The sequence below is a fragment of the Homalodisca vitripennis genome, chromosome 1 (assembly GCF_021130785.1).
Source record: "Homalodisca vitripennis isolate AUS2020 chromosome 1, UT_GWSS_2.1, whole genome shotgun sequence".
In the NCBI taxonomy this organism is placed as follows: domain Eukaryota; kingdom Metazoa; phylum Arthropoda; class Insecta; order Hemiptera; family Cicadellidae; genus Homalodisca; species Homalodisca vitripennis.
Genome location: NC_060207.1, coordinates 38,075,830 through 38,098,418, shown reverse-complemented (window position 1 = coordinate 38,098,418; position 22,589 = coordinate 38,075,830). Strand labels below are relative to the sequence as shown.

At 32.2% G+C, this 22,589-nt stretch overlaps 1 protein-coding gene across 1 annotated transcript in view; it reads left to right on the top strand.

Annotated features, from left to right (window-relative positions):
* Positions 1–16,598, top strand: part of LOC124359931 (protein HBS1) — a 77,445-nt gene extending 60,847 nt beyond the window's left edge. Inside the window, exons 5-13 of the mRNA XM_046813095.1 lie at positions 35–172; positions 1,334–1,481; positions 2,599–2,832; positions 2,923–3,152; positions 4,596–4,832; positions 7,183–7,356; positions 8,086–8,285; positions 8,705–8,950; positions 16,483–16,598. Coding sequence (XP_046669051.1) covers positions 35–172; positions 1,334–1,481; positions 2,599–2,832; positions 2,923–3,152; positions 4,596–4,832; positions 7,183–7,356; positions 8,086–8,285; positions 8,705–8,950; positions 16,483–16,491 — 1,616 coding nt within the window. The 3' untranslated portion in view covers positions 16,492–16,598. The remainder of the gene's footprint in view (positions 1–34; positions 173–1,333; positions 1,482–2,598; positions 2,833–2,922; positions 3,153–4,595; positions 4,833–7,182; positions 7,357–8,085; positions 8,286–8,704; positions 8,951–16,482) is intronic.
* The last annotated feature ends 5,991 nt before the right edge of the window (positions 16,599–22,589 follow it).

Here is a 22,589-nt window from a genome sequence, read left to right as displayed (position 1 = left end):
TTTTGTTTTCTACACACTCATAATTTGTTTGTAGAACACAGTAACGTAGTAGGAACAAAGGCTGACTCTTCCAGTACTTCCAGTGATGGCCCTCCTACAATCAGTGTGGTTGCTCCTGCCAAGACGAGCTCTGTCGTCAAAGGTTTCCAAGTCAGCAAGAGTGATACTTCAGGTAAAATAAATGTGCAAATATTCAGTTGACCCTCTTAATCTGTAACTTTTGGGACTTGGAAGGTACCAGTTTAATAAAAGTACCTGATTAAGAGCGTTATCTAAATATAATAGAGTATGGGATGAGAAACGTATGGAGTAAGTTGCGTGGCTAACCCATCTATCACATGTTGAGTACTATGTTATTCAGATGGCCTTGGTAGCCTTACTTCATTAACTCTTTGACATGCTTTAACGGAAGTGAACCACAGGTAATAGCGGTACCGCGAACATGACAAGAGCATCCCGCCATGATATCAAGTCTCTATAGTTACACTGTCGTCTGCTAGATAGCAATACCTCTCAAGCTGCTAACTCTTCCTAAGCTTACCCACTGTATTTTTAATATTACTAGTTTGAATAAATGCTTAAAATAAATTTTCTTTTTTTATAGACACTTGATTTTTTGTTTCATGTGATAATCACAGGGCGGATTTTACAGCTGTAGATGGTTTGAGGTAAAATCAAAGGTTTGCGCAACAGCAATACAAACTTTTTAAAATGTATATTGTTTATAAAGATTATTATGAGTAATTATAATAATACTGTATCTCAATAAAATGTTTTCAAGGTGATATACTATCCTTATATATTTTACATGGACCTATATAGTAGAGAATTTATGTATACAGTGTATGTACAAATGTACATATTTTATAGTATATATTTTTTCCTTTTCATAATTAATTAAAAACTATACATTGTAAATTGGTGAAGTTCCATAACTATATCTTATATAGAACTTATGTATTATTATTGAAAGAATCTGTTATTTTAATTTGTTTTAAAACAGCCGAACTATGAAAACAAATTACTAGGTACTAAATGGCCGTCCATGTCAATGGTCTATCGAGCAATTGTTTTTAAGGGTTTAGTTATGTTACTGGAACTTTTGAACTTTTTGGACTGATCAAAATTCCCTATAAATAGAGAAACAGGGTTGTAACTGTATTTTGTAAAATAGTTTCTATATCAGGAAATAAAATTAGTGCATTTTGTCCATTACAGTCATTACATTATATGCTGGATTAACAGGGATTTCCTGTACTAAATGTTTTATTGATGTAGCTATACGTTAAATATACCATAACACATAATTGCATGAAAACATTGTTTATTTTAGGGGAAGGTGGACTAAAACCTGGTGATGGAACACCTCGTTCTCAATCCCCATCTTTTGGCAAGACAACTCCTGAAGGATCAAGTCCTGAGGTGCAGAGGAAACTCAAGAATAGTGTTAATCCTGAGCTAGACAATAAAACTCCAGCTAAGTAAGATATTTACAGTTTATAATCCCAAATAATTTGTGATCGTTTTATATAATTTAGTGTATGACTTCACACTAAAAATAATGTTATCTAATATTAATAACATAATGTCATATAAGTCAAATACTAGTTAGACATTTTTTAACAGCATACAAGAATTTTTAAAACTTAACATACAAGTTTTGAAATATATACTTTGTTTATATATTGTTTCTTTTTTAGCCTGTGAAAAGGGATCTGATGGAAATTGAATGTTCTAGCCAGTAATAAATCCAATCCAAGACTTATTATAGCTCTATTAGGCATAGCTTTGTACGCTGTATATCATTATGTGATATTTTGTGTCTTTTAATATTTATTTTTAATGTTTATAATTTTTTTAATAACAGATCCATGTTGTTGAAATCTATCTCGTATGTCGTACACTGTTTGTCTAGATGGTGGTTTTCATCTAAAGTGTATTCCCCATTCATTAACAACTGCAGTAGCACCACTTTTATAAAATGTTTTTAACGCGAAAATCCTTTCTTCTTTCGTTAACATTATGACTAATGTTCAAACAAAAATTCTATTAGAAAAATAATAATTCGGGGACTACAGCTTTAAACACGTGTCACAGATGAACTCACTAGTTCGATTGTTGTGTGTTTCATTGCATTGTATTGCCAACTTAAAAAGGCATAATTACCAACATTTAGTAATACCAACATCACGGACAAAAACTATTGTACTACGTCTTGCTGTTATTTTTTTCTTCTTTTAACCAACTGTTCAGTGACTTTTGCGCCACACTGTATATATATATATATATAATATATATATATATATATATATATATATATACACTTATTTTAGAAGCATTATTTTATGGTTTCAGTGTGTTGACCTTTGCTTTTCTAGTTTTCAAAATCAACCAAGAAAAATATTCTACAAATACACTTTTTAATAAAATCTGTTATTGCTAAATGACTATAAATAAATGACTAAGAATTATAATTACATTTGCAAATGGCACGAAACCTCATTTTCCAGTTTAAATTACAGTGAGGGTTAGGAACAAATAAAGAGAAAAATTATTTCGAGTAATAATGTAAACATTAAAATTTATCAATTGCTATAGGAATGTGTTGGCGGAGGATGAGTGGAAGAAAGTGCGAGGTGATGGCAAAGAGCATCTCCACATGGTCACTATCGGACACGTTGATGCAGGCAAGAGCACGCTGATGGGGCATCTACTGTACAGGTTGGGACGGGTTAATCAGAAGCTCATGCACAAGTATGAGCAGGAAAGCAAGAAATTAGGCAAGCAGTCTTTTATGTATGCTTGGATTCTTGATGAGACTGGAGAAGAAAGGTGAGCTAGTAGTTGTATCAGTATGAAACTGTTGATAACTCTAAGAGCCTCAAGTCATGAAGAATTGAAAATATATTGTGTGTTGTGTAGGAACCGAGGCATCACAATGGATGTCGGACAGTCACAATTGGAAACAGAGACAAAGATTGTGACACTACTGGACGCACCCGGTCACAAAGACTTCATTCCAAATATGATCACAGGAGCGGCTCAGGCAGATGTGGCACTGCTGGTGGTGGATGCGACTAGAGGAGAGTTTGAGACTGGCTTCGAGTCTGGCGGTCAGACTAGGGAACACGCATTGCTGGTTCGCTCTCTAGGAAAGTAGATGTTGGTGCCAGTAATAGTATTTAGCTTCTTTAAAAACTACTGCAAGAAACTTTACATTACAATAAAGCGTGAAATTAACATTGTTAAACAGCAGTATTATTTGGTTAGAACAAAGTGATATTTCTCTTAATTTTCTTACTATTGGAGAACAGATTATAAATATATATGGCTAGAAACATTAGCCCTTAGATTAGTTTTTTCTGGTATCGAACCATAATTTTTTGCTTACCTTTCCCTGATATTTCTATCCAATAATTTCATATAGGTCATCAAATTTGATTTCATGAGAAATTCAAATGTTCTACAATTTGGTATAGATTTTGAAGCTTTACGTTTTACAAGTTTGCTTGGTTTTTCTAGTTAAAACATAGTAATAAATAAGTCTGCAAACTCTTATAACAAAAATCTCTATTTTATTTTAATTAGAAAATGTATAAACTATTCAGAATTGAATTTATTACAATATTGTGTTTATAGGAGCTTAGAAGGAGGGTCAAATCTATAAAACTTAATGGATACTTTAGAATATTTGTATATAACCATTTACATTTAAGAGGTTCATAAATATCATGTTGTTTGGTTAGATCATCTTAGGGGACATGGAGTTTATTGTGTTAGCTGCGCATGCAATTTTTTGCTAATTGAATATTACCAAACAGTGAATTTAAGTTTTTAATAAATTGATAAAATCTAAATATATTAGGTAGTAGTCTTAATAAAATTTATGAAAATTGCCGATGAATGAAAACTGATTTAATGAAATTAAAATTAACTGAATGAAAACAGTAATTTCATTTCATGTTTTTTTAGAACTCTTTGTGGACCATCCTCCATTATATGTGAAGGATCACTAACTATCCTACAACATTATTTCTTAGATCCAGTATGTATTTAAAAAGTTTAACTCCATCTCAACTTGAGCAAAACAAATCAGCCTTCTATAGCAGGACCTAGATTGTAATTTTTTAAGCAGTGTGCCAGTGCTATTTTTATAGGGTGAATCTTTTAAGATCAGATTTGCAGAATTTTTTCTAATTTTATGTATTGTGTAATTTTATGTATACACATGTACACATCTATGTACCTATGTTTCATTTAACATTTTCTTCTGACTTCTTGTGAGCCGTTACACTGATATGACAGAAATTGGTAGTTACTTCAGAAAGTAGATTTTTAGGTGTAGTGATGATGTATAAGTGTTATTATTTTATCGGTAATTGTATAGAAATATTAAGCCAATGCTGGACTTAATGAACACTCTATGTACTTCTCTAAGCTACTCATTGGACCAGTCTCCTAAAAACACATATATCATAGCAGTACTGGTGCAGTGTCCTACCTTCAACTTTTTATAATTCTTCCTAAATCTTCATAAAATTTTATTCAATTTAAACTTGTTGAATGCTGTTAACAATATTGTACAAATTGTGCAGGAGTGAGTCAGTTGTGTGTGGCCATCAACAAGCTGGATACGGTGGGCTGGAGTGAGAAGAGGTTCTTGGAGATAGCGTCCAAACTGAAGCAGTTCCTGCTGAAGCAAGCTGGCTACCAGGAGAGGGACGTGACGTTCGTGCCTTGTAGTGGACTCACAGGAGAGAACCTCATCGGACCCCCCACTGAGCAAGAGCTCAAGCAGTGGTACACTGGGCCCTACTTGCTGCAAGTCATAGGTATGTGGCATTTGTGCCTTGTAATGGATTCATAAGAGACATAGGTATGTGACATTTGTGCCTTGTAGTGGACTCACAGGAGAGAACCTCATCGGACCCCCCACTGAGCAAGAGCTGAAGCAGTTGTGTTCTGCTGCATTATGAATTCTTCTCGCCTGCGATTGTTCTGGCGTTTCTGTCGCTCTTCTAGCTGCCTATAGTGCAGCTTGTCTTTCTAATCGAACTTGTGCCTGAAGAGGCGTTTCGGCTGCTCTCAAAAAACTGTTTCGCTGTGCTTTCTGTTGTCTTCTCAGCTCTGCGTAAACCGTAGATTCTTGATTCCATGCAACTTTTGCTGTACAGGCTAACGTAGAATTTTTAGATTAACCAGATTTCCGCTTCAGAGGCATTTTTAAAGAAGAACAGAGTAAGAATTAGAATAATAAGTAAGATCTAAAATAAAATAATAAAATGGCATCCAACTACAAAAATGACACAACCTCAAAAATTCAAATAGTTTTACACTGCATGTAATAATGACAGAAGAAAATAACATTAAATATTGAAGAATTCCAAACAGTTGAAATTAATAGTCAATTGGATGGCAGAAGAAAATAACATTAAATATTGAAGAATTCCAAACAGTTGAAATTATAGTCAATTGGATGGCAGAAGAAAATAACATTAAATATAGAAGAATTCCCAACAGGTGAAATTATATTGGGTGGATTGGATAGGATTAGATGTTAACGTGACCATCGATAATACAGTGTGACGGTATTACAGTACTCAGGGTTGGAACTTCATTACTGGAATGCTAGATGGTGTTGAAGTAGCTATATTTTGAGATTTGTTGACAATTTTTTTATATTTTTTGTAAAAATTAATTTTGTTTATTAATAAAAAGTATCCTATGTTACTTCTAATACCTCCAAGAATATGTGTACAAAGTTTCATGATGATCGGTTAAGTAGTTTTCACGTAAAAGCGTAACAAACAAACTTACATTCTCATTTATAATATTAGTGGGATATAATATATAGCTTATAATAGAAGTAAAGTGTAATCCTTTGTTGTGGAATCAAGAAACAAGTTAATATTCCACACTTGTTCGTTGAATGATTTTTTTGACATTTAGTAATAATTTTTTTAAATTCTTCCCTATGCTTTGAGTGCAGTAGAGTTAGGCCAAACTCACTTGATAGAAACCTGGAACTCAAGATGGAATAAACTGTCTTGTCACTTTTCAGTCTCTTCTGTGTTGCCTTAAATCACGGAACAGTGAAGCATTAGAAAAAATAATAAATATTCATCATGCTGTTTCATCAAGAGACTACTGCTAAATGAGGCGGGGAATGGGAACTTGAGTTGCAGTAAAACGCCGAAACTTGTCTTGGCCATCTAAACGGGTTCTGCAATATCGCTTTCACAGCTTTTATCTGTGTTTCGTCAGCGTTTTGTGGCCCTTGTTTAGGCTTGCACAATTCTCACTTGTGTACTTCTCTGTATGATACTAGGTAAATTTTATCCCATTTTATGCTCATTATTTAACAAACCATACCGTTGGATGCATATTGCCCCTTCTTGTGTCGTACCCAAGATCTAAAAATCAATGCCTATTTTGTTGATGCATCTGTCTATTTCTGCAGAAATCGTCGATATTATTAGTGAAATAAGGAAAAGTTTAAAATAGTTTCACTATTTCGCCGCGTCTGAGAAATGAACCACACAAGTATGAACCACCTGTATACAATCTGAGTTGAGACGCGAGAACCGGCAACAAGGCTTAGGCCACTTGTGGCTCATTTTGGCACTAGATACTGAAATCGGCCACTCCATGTCAAAAATACAATCTTTTCTATTTTTATTTGTAATGCTTATAAAAACTATCTACCGTGAAATTACTATTTTTGTGCAGTGAAAACCGCGAATTTGATGATTAAAATTGAGTAGAAACCCTGTGCTTTTGACCTATTCTCTCCTAATTGGCACTCTAAGAGTAAAGTTACAATTGAGGCCTCTTTTTTTACTTTATTCATTTACAAATAATTGAAAAACTGAACAAATAGAAAGACTCTGACTAATTAATATTTTTATTATAGTTTATTTTTGTAAAAGTAACTTAGTCTACCAAAATCTCATCCATTGAGTCACCACTATTAATCTGAGTCCAATTCATCATCACAAACCTTTGTCAATAACTGATTTGATTGTCTGATCCATTGCACAGACAAAAACAATTTCAATATAACCATAAAATACAAATAAATCTATTCGTTTAAATGGACAAAAATTTAAGGTAGCAAGCCCTAAAATTGTGCTTTAAATAAAAATTACAACTCTACTAATCTGGTTTCTCATATTATTACAGACAAATTCAAGGTACCTGAGAGGCCAGTATCCAAGCCACTTAGGATTTCTGTAAATGATGTATTCAAAGGCACAGGATCTGGGTTCTGCATAGCGGGACGTGTTGAGACAGGAATGGTCCAAGCTGGAGACAAGGTCTTGGTTCAGCCTCAGAACGTAACAGCTTCTGTGAAAGGTATGATATTTTGAATTCAGATTTGAGAATCAGATATAATAATACAGTTTGGTAAGTTTAAATAATCCTCCAGGAGGTGGGATATGAAATATACATATTTAATGAAATTTGACTACTCGATAGTCAAATATTTAGATCATAGGATATAAGTGTTGATACTCTTTGGAACAGTTGTATCTACTTTAATTTTTCTCATTTCTTTAACATGGACTGGTTGTAATTTCACAATCAGATGAATCAGTACTCAATGTTCTTTATTAACAATTTCATCAAGACAAAGTAATTATAATTAACAATGTTCTTCAAGCTTTCTCCAGAAAAAGGATTCATCTATGGTGTAGAAAGTCTTATCTTGCAGTCACTATACATCTTTTTTTATGGTAAAAGGGTTTCTTGACTTCGTCATCTGGTTGTTTATTATCAATATTAATATTAATATTGTAGTCCTGTATATTATGGTTTTCTTTTGAACATGGTAGTCCTATGTACTGACAGTATATAATTTCCTATGTATTTGATGACATGTTCATGCATGTCACTTTGTTTTGCAAGATAAGAGAAGTGAGAAAAACAATTAGGTTTGATTTAGATGTTTATTAATTTAGTTAAAGGTTTGTTAATGTACCTTGAGAATTGTTTAACAAGCTACACATACATATATAGTCAATAATAAATTAAAACTCTTCCATGGTACAGTGCAATGATATTAAATGCTTGTGGTGGTTCCAGCAATAACAATAGAGGAGGTGAGCACACAGTCAGCATTTGCTGGAGACAGCGTCAGTGTGACCATCGCAGGATATGACCAGCAGAACATGGCTGTGGGCTATGTCCTTTGTGATCCACAGTATCCTGTACCGGTCACAACAAGGTTCGAGGCTCGTATTGTACTCTTCAACATCACGGTCCCGATTACCAAGGGCTTTTCAGTAAGTATAAGTATGAAATATTCGTTCTTAATCTAATGGCTGTTTATTATAAGTCAGTAGTTGGCACCAATGTTTTAAAATTGGTAGGATGTTAGTAGAAGAAATATATGTTCCATTTAGACTCCATTACATGTCTTAATGATACTGTACATTCTGATTCTGAGAAATTCATTTTGACAGCAATATGAAATGTAATAGGTGAAGTAAAATTACTACTACACTGCAGGGAATGGGAATGGGAGGTATCTAGAGCTCATATAGTTTTATTATGTTTGGAAGATAGATAAAAAAGAGGAAGCAGTGTTTTGTCACTACTTGCCTATTTTACATCTTATTCTCGTATAAAAATATTTGTTCATTGTGCTTTAAATAAAAAAAAAAAAATGGAAAAATACATTGATCTTACATTATCATGACAGGTAATCCTGCACCAGCAATCACTGGTAGAACCAGCAGTCATCACTAAGTTGCTGGCTCAGCTGCACAAGAGTTCAGGTGAGGTGGTCAAGCGGCGACCACGGTGCCTCACTCGTAATACATCAGCACTTGTCGTGTTGGAAACCTCTCGGCCCATCTGTGTGGAGCTCTACCAGGATGTCAAGGAGCTAGGTCGCTTCATGCTTCGAGTGGGAGGTGCTACCATCGCAGCTGGACTTATTACTAAGGTATTGTAGTGAAACGAAATTGATTTTTATGCAAAAATAACAATGTTAAACTTAAAAAAACTTTTACACTCCTATTTGTAGTCATAGGATTATGGGAGGTGTAACATCTGAAATAATTATACACATTTTTAATTATATTATTTTTATTATAAATTGCACACTTTTTGTGTATATGTATAGAATACAGGAAATGTTTTAACATTTATTTTCTGAGTAGCACAATAAAAATATTGTAAAAGCTATTGCCTGGATAGTCTTATGTTTGGTTGTAAGTCTGTCAAGATAAAAAAAATGTGATCTGAGAAAAAAATATTTTATATTTTTAATTTCTTTCACAGGGAACAGTCTTGTATACATTTAAAGAAAACCCAGTTTGTTTGTTTACAATGTAAATTGGAACTTGGCTCATAGCTTTTAAGTAATGTGTCTAACAATTACAATAAGAGCAGACAATTACATGGCACTGTGCTAGTGTGTAGATGGTCGTGGTCCAAACATATGCTACTCGATGTAACATGAGCAAATTACGTCACAAATCAGCAATTCTATTAAATTTAAATTATTTAATTGTAGTAATACACTATTAGTAATTTAACAATTCTTGAATACATATATTTATAAAATTGCAGTTTATAATGTGCAGGCGCTTTAATAACTTTTATATTTTGCAGCACCGCCTGGTAGCGAGTTACATCAATGGGCATAGTATATAAACCTTCTTCGTGGAATATACACATACATAACAATTTTCATAACGATCAGTCGAATAGTTTCTGAGCCAATAAAGGACATACATGCGAAAATTCATTACTATATATGAATAAATAAATAGATATATATAATTTTTATTATTATATAGTTTTTGGAATAACCTCGGATACAGAAATATTTCTTACAATATGGGTATTGGAATAAAATAGTCTGATTTACTGAAAAACTCAATATTGATTAACAAAAACAGTTCATTCATTCAGTAAATTATGTGACTGCTACCCAGCTGCAAGCAATAGGTATGTTCTAACCCTGTACCATTATTGATTATCTAACAATGATCAGAAGAGCCATACAAATGATGTGGGAATTATCAAAACATACCTTCTTATCTTTGTACATGCTTCCTAAAGAGTTATTAATATGTTTAACACTTTGTACCCTGGGCCCTTAATACATGTTTCGGCGTGGCTCCCTGGGGGTTTTATGATGCTTTTAAAAAGTTCTGTATTATTACAGTAATTATGTTATAAACTCATACTATATATCTTTTTAAAGATAGAGATACATACTTTTTTTAAATGTATACAAATATAAAGTTTATTTTCAAAATAAAATTATTACATAATATCGAATGTTATGTAAAAAATACAAAAAAAGTTTTTGCTACATAGCTTGTTAGTTTAGGTAATTCGTCTTAGAGTGGTAATTTTTAAAGCACAATGGTCTGAATCAAATACAGTATCTCGCAAATTTTCGTTTAGATCGTTCATAAAATCAATATTTGGTCCCAGGTGTGTATCAAAATCATCGTCACTTTCCGACTCGCAGTCAAACAAAAGATCGCGAATTGCATCACTTTTGATTTCATCACCCATATTATTTAAACTCGAAAATAATAAGTAAATAATATAAAATAAAATCAATTGGAAAGTCTAGAAGAAAGAATAAAGCGAGTATAAATACAAAACAAAACACACGGATAACCTCACATTGCTTGCATTTGCCTTTACTTCATTCAGTAAGAAACTAAAGTTCTGATTATTTACAAACAGTTAAATTCACGTTTATAATACATTATAATAACATTTGCTTCAGTATTTGTCGGCAAGATTTATAGAAGACATCACTAAGACTCACAACAACACACAACGTGAAACACTACAAAGCAAACTGACAGTACCGACGATCAGCTGCGGCACCTACGATCAGCTGTCTAGACTCGCTTGTAGTACGGCGATAAATATACGTATTTCATTACTAAAACGTGACCCAGGGATCTCAAAACCAACAAATACGAACTTAAGACAACCAATGAACATAATCAAAATGTTTGAATCCAAAAATAAGATGACTGAGCTAAATAATACAATTGAATAACACGACCCGAGCTATACTCGGGTGCCGGTAGCAGGCGCTGCCGACGCGGCCCGACCTATACTCGGGCTCAGGGTACAAAGTATTAATGGCCTTGGCTAAACCTGCAAATAGGATAGTTGGAACTTGGACTATGGACTTGTACTGTAACTTGTCATTGGAAGAAGTAAGCAATAAGAAGGCAGAATAAAATGTCTTTCACAATTAAAAAATATAAATTCATCAAGTACGAGGGTCATCTGGATAGTTAGATCATTTGATTTTGAATAAAAAATAAATAACAGATTTTTTAATAAAACCTGTTTCACACAAGAAATTGTAATTTGTTTCAATATCCAGCACATAAACTAAATAAAATTGAAACTAGTCCTCTTTATCAAGGTTTGAAATTGTTTCAATAATATCCCAAAGTCGTATAAAAAACTTTCCTTATATAAATTTACTAAAAAATTAAAAGAAGTACTTTGTAAAAAAATATAACGTTAATGAATTCTTAGAAGGCAGTTTATGAAGAAAACGAATAATAAATATATATATAAAACAAATTTTTTAACAGTTTTAAGCTTTAGATCAATGTTTTTTATATCAATAAAATATGTATCAAAAGTAATGTTTTAGAATAAGCTTTAATCATTTACTATGTACCAGTTTTTCATTACATTGTGATAACAGAAAACAAATATTTATCTATTGTCATAAAATGTTCTACGAGCTTTTGAATTGTCAATGTCGTAGAAGTCTGTTGCCTTTGAGGATAACCAATCTTTAACTGCTTCTTTCACCTCATCATCAGTGTTGAAGTGTTTACCACTGGGAAACTTCTTTAGGTAGCGAAACAAGTGAAAGTCGCTCGGCCCCAAGTCCGGGCTGTACGGGGAGTGATCAATCTGTTCCCAACCAAATAATCTGATTAGATTATGGATTAGGATAGCAGAGTGGAGTCTAGGCGCTATCATGCAACAAGAGAACTCCAGAATAGGCCACGTCGTTTATTCTGTATTGCACATCAAAGTTTGGTTAGAGTAACACAATAAGGGGCTGCATTTATTGGTCTTCCTTGTTCCATAAGCTCAACTGTCAATATTCCATGTTTATCTCAAAATAAGGTCGCCATTATGTTGCGTGTTGAGATTGTTTGTTTGACTTTAACTCGTGACATGTTTCCATTGACTGGCGTTTCGTTTCTGGGTTATTTGAGAAAACCATGTCTCGTTACCTGTGACAGTGTTCTCTAAAAGTTATCACCATCCTCATGATATCGGACCAAAACTCAAGAGCACAACCCATTGTTCTCATTTTGTGTTCCTCAGTAAGCAGCCTGGGAACCCAATGTCAGTACAATTTGTGAGATTTTAATTGTTCAGGGTTTTGCAATGTCGTTTTAGGAAATTCCAATGATGAAATTGTAAATTGCTGACCTTCACGAATCTTTGCATCAACGACATTAACCACTGATGGCTGTGATATGTTTCATGGTCACTGATGGCTGCCCAGATCATGGCTTATCATGGATCTTTGATCTTTGATGATGGCTTATCCCATCCATCTTTGAAAGGTGTCACCCTCTTATGCACTTTGCTATCATTTATAGCATGAGAGCAGTACAGTTCACTTATCTATCTATGAATAGATTTTAATTCAGATTGTTGTGTAGTTGATAGCCCAGTAAATCTGAACAGTTCGGATCAGTTTAATCTGAATTTAAATAATAGTGTATATAAATTAACCGCTTCCTCTTTAAATTCCTTGACAAAACAACTTCCAGAAAAACCCTGACACATTCAAATCAAAATTCTAAAGTAAAAGTTTTGCATCAAAATATTCAACATTTGAAGTCTAGAATCGAACCTTTAGAAATTATTATAGAAGAATTAGAACCCCATATTATATTTTTATCTGAACACGATATGAAAGAAGATGAATTAGGCCGATTGAATATAAACATCTTTATTATAAATTTCTATTTCTGTAGACAAATTTGTAGTAAGGGTGGAATAATGATTTTAAGTAGACGGGATTTAAGGTGGAAGCGGGTGGTTTTACCAAATAAATTAAACACATATTTAATAGAAGAAAAGCAATTTGAATTTTGTATTTCTAAATATAATATAAGGAATTATAACTTTATTATGGTAGGTTTATATAGATCTCCAGCATCTTTTGTAAACATATTTTTGGACATATTAAGTCAACTTCTAAATTATTTAATCAAATTATATAAAGATTGCTCTGTTTTTTGTGCTGGAGATATAAATATAAATGTTTTAGTTTATTCTAAAGAGCAGACAATGCTGAAAAACATGTTGGCTAGTCATAATATGGAATATTTAGTCAAGTTTCCAACTAGAGTAACAAACATTTCAGAAACCGCTATTGATAATTTCTTTGCCAAAAAGCGTTTACCAAATCTAATTTCTGTAGAAGGATGTGTAACATGTCTCTCAGATTATGATGGACAAATTCTGGAATTCGGATGCCCAGAACATACCGTAAATAATAGTACTTTTACAATTGTTCAGAAGCGTTACTCACAAGAAAATCTACAGACTTTTTCTCTTATTTGTTATGAAAAGAATCGTGGTATGATGTATATTTTTGTTCAGTTGAGCAAAAATATGATAAATTTGATTACTTACTCAAATTCTATTTCAATCAAGCATTCCCCATGAAAACAATTAAACAGAGAAATTCAAATAATAAATGGATAACATATGCATTAAAAGAAGAAAAAACCAACCTGGTTCAGTTAAGTAAACAATTTAGACAATCTAAAGATAAAGACACAAACACAACATTGAAAAGAAAACTGATGGATTATAGGAAAAACATTAATGAAACAAAAAAAGCATATTATAATGATAAGATTCTCAAGTCGGAAAATATTGTAAAAACAGTACGGGGCATAATTAACTCTGAAGTAGGAAGCAAAAACTGTCAAAAAAATTATGATAACTTTAAAATTAAAGTAGGTAATAAAACATTAACAGGCCCTACAGACATTGGAAACAGTTTTAATGATTATTTTTTAAATATGGTTGATTTATCTAGCCAACATAGTCTCCAGCATGTCTGCCTTGATGAGACATTTAACAAATTTTCAAATGATAATTTAAGAAAACCAACTTTTAGATTTAAACCTGTGACTGCTAGGGATGTCAATAATATATTAAGTTTACTGAAAAATAATTATTCAAGTGGAATTGATGAAATACCAGTTATACTTTTAAAATCTGCTAGAGAACATCTGTGTGAAATACTAGCACATTTAGTAAATTCGTCATTTATATCTGGTACCTTCCCTGATAAATTAAAAATAGCCAAAATTTTTCCGACACACAAAAAAGATGACAAAAAAGAAATGTCAAATTACCATCCAGTATCTCTACTTCCCTCAACATCAAAAATTCATGAAAGAATCGTTCACTCTCAGCTAATGGCGTTTTTAGAGGAACATAATCTATTAGACGATAACCAGCATGGATTCCGTACTGGTAGATCGACAATAAGTTCTGCAGTACAATATTTAGAGCGATAATAGATTCTGTTGATGAAGGAGAACATGCACTAGGTATTTTTATGGACCTTTCGAAGGCTTTCGATAGCGTAGACCACTCAATTTTAATTAAGAAATTAAATTGTTTAGGAATAAATTCAACAAATTTAAAATGGTTTCAATCTTACCTTAATAATAGATTTCAATATGTAGAAATTCTTTTGATATCCTTACCAAATAAAATCTTGAGAGTATCCTCCAAACTTAAAAAAATAGTTTTTGGAGTTCCGCAAGGTTCAATTTTAGGACCATTGCTATTCTTGTGTTACTTGAAAGATATGCACCTTAGTTTAAAACACATTCCCCAGGAAAACCTGTGTTTATATGCAGATGATGCAAACCTCAAACTATCATCTAATTCAGTAGATGAGATAGAGAGGCTTTCATATTTGGAATTGAATAACATTAATTCTTTTTTAAATGAAAACAATTTAAAATTAAATATAAATAAAACATATTATATATCTTTTAAAACCCAACAAAAAAGGAAATAATTGAGCCAATGATCATAGTAAATAACCAACTAGTAACAAAAAATCAGAGTACCAAATTCTTAGGTCTGACTATTGATGAAAGTCTCAATTGGGATCAACACGTACAATTGTTGATTACAAAATTAAACTCGGGAATTTATGCTTTGACGAAGATGTCTTTTATCTGTAGCACTGATACATTGAGGACAATCTATTTCTCTTATATACACTCTTATATTGCATATGGCCTCTGTTTGTATGGTGCTACGAAAAAATCAAATCTTGATGAAATTCTCCGGATACAGAAAAAATCTCTGAGAGTTATGTTAGGACTAAAAATAAATGATTCTGTGAAAGAATATTTTAAGGAATTCAAAATTTTAACTGTCTACGGTCAATATATAATGGATACAATTATGTATTCTAAAATTAAAAACTTAAATACTGGTATGACCAACGTAATTCATTTGTACAATACACGTAATAAAAATGATATTTTAATACCTCACCATAGGCTAAATTTTTACACAAAAAACCAACATACATTGGATCAAAATTTCTTAAATCCATTCCACTTGCTATCAAACAAGAAACAGAAGATAAAATATTTAAAAGAAAGCTTAAGGCATACTTGATAGACAAGGCTTTATATTCATTAGATGAATATTTTGATTTGCAAATCAGGTAGTTTTATTTTAGTTTTATTATAGGCTTATTTTATATTAGTTTTTAGCTAGTTTAAACTGACACTATTTAAATGTTACATCATTGTAACTAAAACGAATAAAGATTTTTTGACTTTGACTAATATCTGCTGCTGGAACGTTCTTTGCTGTCAAAAACCAGATAACTAATCGTATTTCACAGTATGTGAGTTGATGGCTTAAAGCTCAAAGCACAATAAAAGTTAATTGTTTTCGCACAGTAATCAGCACTCTACAATGATTTTACTGCAAATGGCGTCATTTCATAAGTAAGGCTTGCTGGTAGCTGGCATGCATGCACATTGCACGGTCCGCTTGCCGCGGGAATAGTTATTGCAAAACGGACATTACTTTCCAGTTGACTTTCGCACAATCCGATTTCTGTTTTTTTTTCCCTAATTTTCCTTGCTGCCTTTTGTATTGCCAATTTATTGTACTAATAATATTGTTTATTTCTGTCTCGTTAATCTATTGTAAATGATTTTGAATTTACAAGTTCCAATTTTCCTCACAAGAATATTAAACTTTGATGAATCTTCTTTAGCGATCGATCACCAATGTGAATTTGTAAATATTAGTAGTGGATTGAGTAAGTGTACATCAGTAGCTAAAATAGATTTCTCAGCAATTTAAAAAAAGTAAAAGTAGTGCTGAAATATTGGTGTTAATGAGTATATTTTGGTATCTTATAATATTGTATCATTTTTGTTTCAGGTCTTATAAAGACAGGCTGCAATATTTTACGCTACTATAATCAAGATTTGGTGCAACACTACTGTAAAAAGTGGTTACTCATATTACTGGAATAAAAATTTGGTATATAAACTGAATTAGTTGAATTTTTTACCTACAGTATTCACATCTTCAGTTTAGCCCTTACAGGTTGTGGACATATACGAGGGGTATCCAAAAAGTAAGTTTCCCTGTTCTGTAAAAAGACACGTACGTAACACAGCGTGCAGCTGTGGGCGGGGATATGTAGCGCGGTTCGGTTGGCAACAGGTGCGCCGGTCACTGGCCCATTGTCACGCTTCTCAGTCAGTTGCTGCCCAAACATCATGGAGACTCCACTGCGTTCTGCCGCCAGTTGCGAAGTCCGTAGTGTTATTCGTTTCTTGACCGCCAAAAACGAAACTGCCGTTGAAATTCATCGTCAGTTGTGTCAAGTGTATGGTGAACATGTTATGTCCGTTCAGATGGTCCGTCGTTGGGTGCAATGTTTTTGGAAGGAAGAGAAAATGTTCATGACGATGAGCGTAGTGGCCGACCGGCCAATTCTCGGCAACCTGACGTCATTAATGCTGTACGAGCAGTTATTGACAATGATAAGCGAGTGACTCTCGATGAAATTATGGATAAACTGCCGTCAAGTGTTGAAGTTAGCCGGTCATCTGTGCACAATATCATGACAGAAGATCTTCAGCTTGCAAAAGTGTGTGCAAGATGGGTGCCTCGCTTATTGAGCAATGCCCATAAACAACAACGAATGGCTGCTGCCCAGTCTTTCTTGCGATTGTTTGACGATGAAGATGAAAACCTTTTCAGTAGAATAGTCACTGGTGATGAAACATGGATTCACCACTCAACTCCAGAGACCAAACGCCAGAGTATGGTGTGGCAAAAAAAGGAGAGGCAGCTCCTCAAAAAGCCAAAGTTTTTGAGTCGGCAGGAAAGGTAATGGCTACAGTTTTTTGGGACTGCCGTGGAGTGTTATTGATTGACTATCTTCCTCGTGGCGAAACCATAAATGCAGAAAGGTATTGTGAAGTTCTCACCAGACTTCGGCGGGCAATACAGAATAAACGGCACGGACTTTTGTCGCGCACGGTTCTGCTTATTCAAGATAACGCCCGACCACACGCTGCTCGTGCAACAATGGAACTTTTGAGGAAATTTAAGTGGGATGTTTTTGGTCATCCTCCATACTCACCAGATCTTGCGCCTAGCGATTTTCATCTGTTTCCGGAGCTGAAAAGACACCTTGGCGGTCGGCGATTTGCCAACAGCGATGACCTTCAAAATGAGGTGGATACTTGGCTTAAAAATTTGGCGGGTGAATTTTGTGATGCTGGAATAAAAAAACTACTTCCTAGATACCAAGAGTGCTTAGAAAGGGATGGTAACTATGTAGAAAAATAAGGTATGATGTAAAAAGTTGAATAAATGTGTTTCAGTTATTTTTTGAGTCTTTTTAACTTTTTCATAATTAATGGAAACTTACTTTTTGGATACCCCTCGTATATAGTCTACCAATTGTGTAAAGTAGTTTATGTTGACAAATTAGAGTTTTAAAAGGTCCACCCATTTATAAATAGAGATCACATATTTTAAAAAATGGTGCATATTAGTAACAAATTTATAATATTTTTCTTGCGTTGTGATACTCTAGCAGCATTAGATTATTTGAGTATTTTTTTTGTATTAACATGATCAGTGGTGTTACAAAAAACTAAGAACTTCACGAGGGTTCAAAATTTCTTTTCCTAATATATTCAAGTAGAACTATGCACCTATTTCGAATTCAGGCTAATTAGTATTTGAGTTTACCAACTCAGATTTGTAAAATTCTGATGAGGTAAGGGAAGTGGAAATGTTTGATTGTCATCTCTGAAGATTATTGATGACATCTAATGAATTATTGGTGATAACTCAAACTTGTGAATTGCATTAAGAAGCCAATTAAAATAACATTTGTTTACAATGTTTAGGTAAGAATGACAGGATTTTGGACAATTAATTGTTATATGTTAACGAAAATTGAAACACTGCATTTTGAGATCAGGTATCCTAGCCTCTTCTTAGTTTTTAACATTGGAAGTGTACATCAGATATCCTTAAGCGCACACCAGTTTGTAATCGTAAAAATTACGTAATAAGTGAATGAAGAATTTTTTATGCTTAGTGTTCATGTCAACAAATTGTGTTGTTAATTAAATTTATTACTTCATTAATTTATTTTGAATTTTTACAGTCCATTCTAAATATACTCAGAACACATTTAAACAGGTTTTATTCTTATTTTTGTACTTATTTTTTATAAATAATGCATTAAAATATGCAAATCAAATTTTGTTGTAATTTGTAGATTTTTAAAATAAAATAACATTTTTTGCAGAAAATAAGATTCATGTATTATACATTTTTCTGTTCAGCAATATCATTTTTTTTTAATAATCTCAATTTGTCCTAAAATACTAAAGTATACTTTTTTTACTAAAACTTTCTACAGTTACAATTTATTTTACATTTCTTTTGTGAATACTTAAACAATGTGTTCTTTAAAATATCACCTTGCATTTAAATATACATAACTTTATGTCACAAACATTAAATTTTTATGAATTTCTGAAAATATGATTGCAGGTTGCCTAAAATCTGCCTGCTTATGAGTAGTTTTTAATGCCACCAGTTGGGGGGTTAAAAATAACAAAAATTGGAAATATACACTACATTATGTACATATAATAGTTTTTCAGAATGAAATGAAGAGTATTGTATTTTAATGTAGGTATTTTATCTTTAGTGCTTAGTGTAATGGTAAAGTCTATTGAAGATCAAAATATACTTGTTAGTAATTCTTTTAACACGCTTGCCTGGGAAAATTACACATATCTAATCTGTACTTTTTGTTCAATTTTTCTTGTACAATTTATATTTAATTTAAAAGTTATTAATCTGTTATCTATATTTGTTAAATCAATACATAGTATAAATTAGTCACTCTTTGTGTTGGTCAAACACATCAATATTTTCTGAACTACTCAACGGATTTCATTGTTGGCTTTGTTATGAACTAGAGTAGGTCCCTAGGTATGATAAATCAAGATTTTAAGTATATAAAATAGAAAAAAGTTTGTATAATGCAAAAATTGATATTTTTGAGAGCTTTCATTGTTAATATTGAGTTAACCAAGACTTAAAAGAAAATAATTTACTACGAAATTGTACATTTCAAAAAGGCCTACAAAAAAGTCTGCGTTGGCATATATCGATCTCCACAAGATTAGGTCAAATGACTCTTTGTGTAAATAACTTTGGTAGATAGGTATTACTTTTAAATATTTGCACGACTTATGACCAGAGAACGACCTGTGCTCTGATTGGTCGAGCGGGCATCATATAACACCACTTCATTGCTAAGTATAAAAATGAAATCAAAGATTAACTACTAATCTTTAACTTAAGTATAAAACCGATCAGTCAGTTACTACCTTAATATACTTTTAGAGCCTCAAATGAAAGTATATCCCAAAATCAATAACATAAATTGTAAGACTATAGCTTGGTTCAGACAGAGAGCAATTCTAACACATACAAACGAACAAGTAGACAAAGTAAATACTTTGATTCTTTCAAAAATTAATTTACAGACACAAACATACTACTCTGTAAACATTGTGCTAACTAAGTCTTGAAGAGGCAGTTCACTTTCCTACAGAATTCCTTGCAGTCTGGAATACCTCCGCATAAATTAAGAGTTGAAAGTATGAATTCTTGTAATTTTACTACGTAACCTTATTCCCCTAAATTATGCAATGGTAGACGATTATTAGAAAATCTTTAAAAATCTACATAATAGAATGGACAATACTGACTGGATGTGGAACTGGAGTTGTTTTGATTCTTTGGATTCCTCCTTCAATCCTACAGACTTTGCTTTCCAATTTAAGCGGCTGCAATTTCTTTTGAAATTTTCTTTTTCGATAACCATTAATAAGTCACAGGGGCAAACATTCAATGTTGCAGGATTAGATTTATGCGTTCAGTGTTTTTCATATTGACAACACTCATGGGTAACTTTCAAGAATAACCTATTTGTGTAGTTTATGAAAAAAACTGCTGTCAATATTGTGTATTTTATATTTATTAGTAGTAATAATAGTCTAATTTTATATAATTGTTCGTACATTAATCTAGTTTCATAATATGATTCTTGGTTATTCATTATTGACCAGATTAGTACATTATATTATTTTGAGGTTTTATGGGAACATTCTGCTCAATATCAGAATCTCGAAAATGAAAATGAATGATTGTTTATGATTAATTATAGAAATATTTAAAAACTTAAAAATGTATTGCACCCACGTGAAGCCGGTCTGGGTCACTAGTCTTTTACAATCTATGTTTTATATTTAGTTTTCTATTCCAATCTTGTAGTCTTCAAACAGAATTTGCTGTTTTATGTGTTTATTTTTATGGGATATATTCTTTATGTGTGTTTTTACTGCCTTTTTACTGAATAACATTTTTATTCAGGTGTATAGCTTAGTTGTCATAAAAAAATTAAGATTTTGAAAAAACTGAAAATAAATCTAGTTTTTAGATCAGTATCATAAGATATCTCGAATGTCACTTGGTAGGTGAGTGTTTAGCATCGCAGCTTATCACCTCAATGATTGAATCCCAGAATCGTTTTCTCATTACATCAGACTATGCTCACAGATTACTTGTTAGCATTTTTATGTACCCAAACCTAGGTATAAAGTATGAATAATATATTGATGAACAGGAACATGTACAACACAAGCATCTTATTTTCTGCAGAACATTTTTTATAAAAACATCTAACAAATTACAAAATAATTACATATTTAATAGCTAATATTTTGTTTAAATTGTTTGACTCCTTTTTGAGAAATTGTAGTTTTTAAATAAAAAATTACTTTTTTAGTCAACACATCATTACATTCCCATTGTTTTGAAAACCCTGTAGCACTTTGTTCACATTTTATTTAAAAAAATCTTTAAAAATGATGCTTAAACACTTTTTTATTATAAGTATTCTCTGTAACATTAAAAGTCACATTTTGTACTGTACTGTGGCAACACACTCCGTGAGCAATGTACCATATTAGACTTTATAAGAAGTATTCATTCATACATGAAGTATTAATTCATAAATCTACACATTTTACCAAACATAAAAGTGTAAAAGAAGACAAATTTTACTATCATAAGTATTAATTATGTAAGTATTATCATAAGTCAAGATTTATACGTAAACAAAATTAAATATGAAATAAAAATTTAAATGTATAATTCAGATAGTGTGACTAATCAACTTTAATGTTAGACAAGTACCTTCTTTGACTTGAGTAATAACAAGTACAAATGTAGTTCTCGTTTCAGGTAACAAAGAATATTTTGACAAAAACAAATCATTGTAAATCTCAATCAATTTACAACAATGTTTCATCTAAATCATGGAATCAACCAAAAATCGCCCAAACACCATTGTTGAGAGATTCCAATATACATAAATACGTACCCCCATTTGGAAATTGCTAATATTGTCAGAACTATTACATCACCATGCATCCATTAATAAATCGCTCCAACATCAATTTACTTATAGCATCCTAATAAATGTATTAGTAGGGTTAGAGAAAGTTGCAGTTATCACCCAAGGTCAGATAGTACAAGTAGAGTATTGATATAACTGAGGGTCTAGTTAATTCTTTCTATAAAATTATACATTAATGAAGGTTTACCTTAGTAGTAGTCTGTACTCACATGTATAATTGGTCAAGTCAAGTCAAAAAAAAAAAAAAAAAAAACAATACAATATGATTTGGAGATGAGCTCACATACGTACATTTTTACAAAATATATTTTAATAATTCACAATGTTTCCAAAATGGATATTTCAAAATCCATTGTCTGTGGCACCTTGAGACTCTTTTATACATTGTGTATATAGTACATACTTAAATTTTCCTGATGATTTGAAAAATCTGCATATTGTTTTCATACTAGTATTTTATATTTGTGACTTTTTCATTGCTTTTTGAGAGTAAAAAATATAGAACAACTTGCTC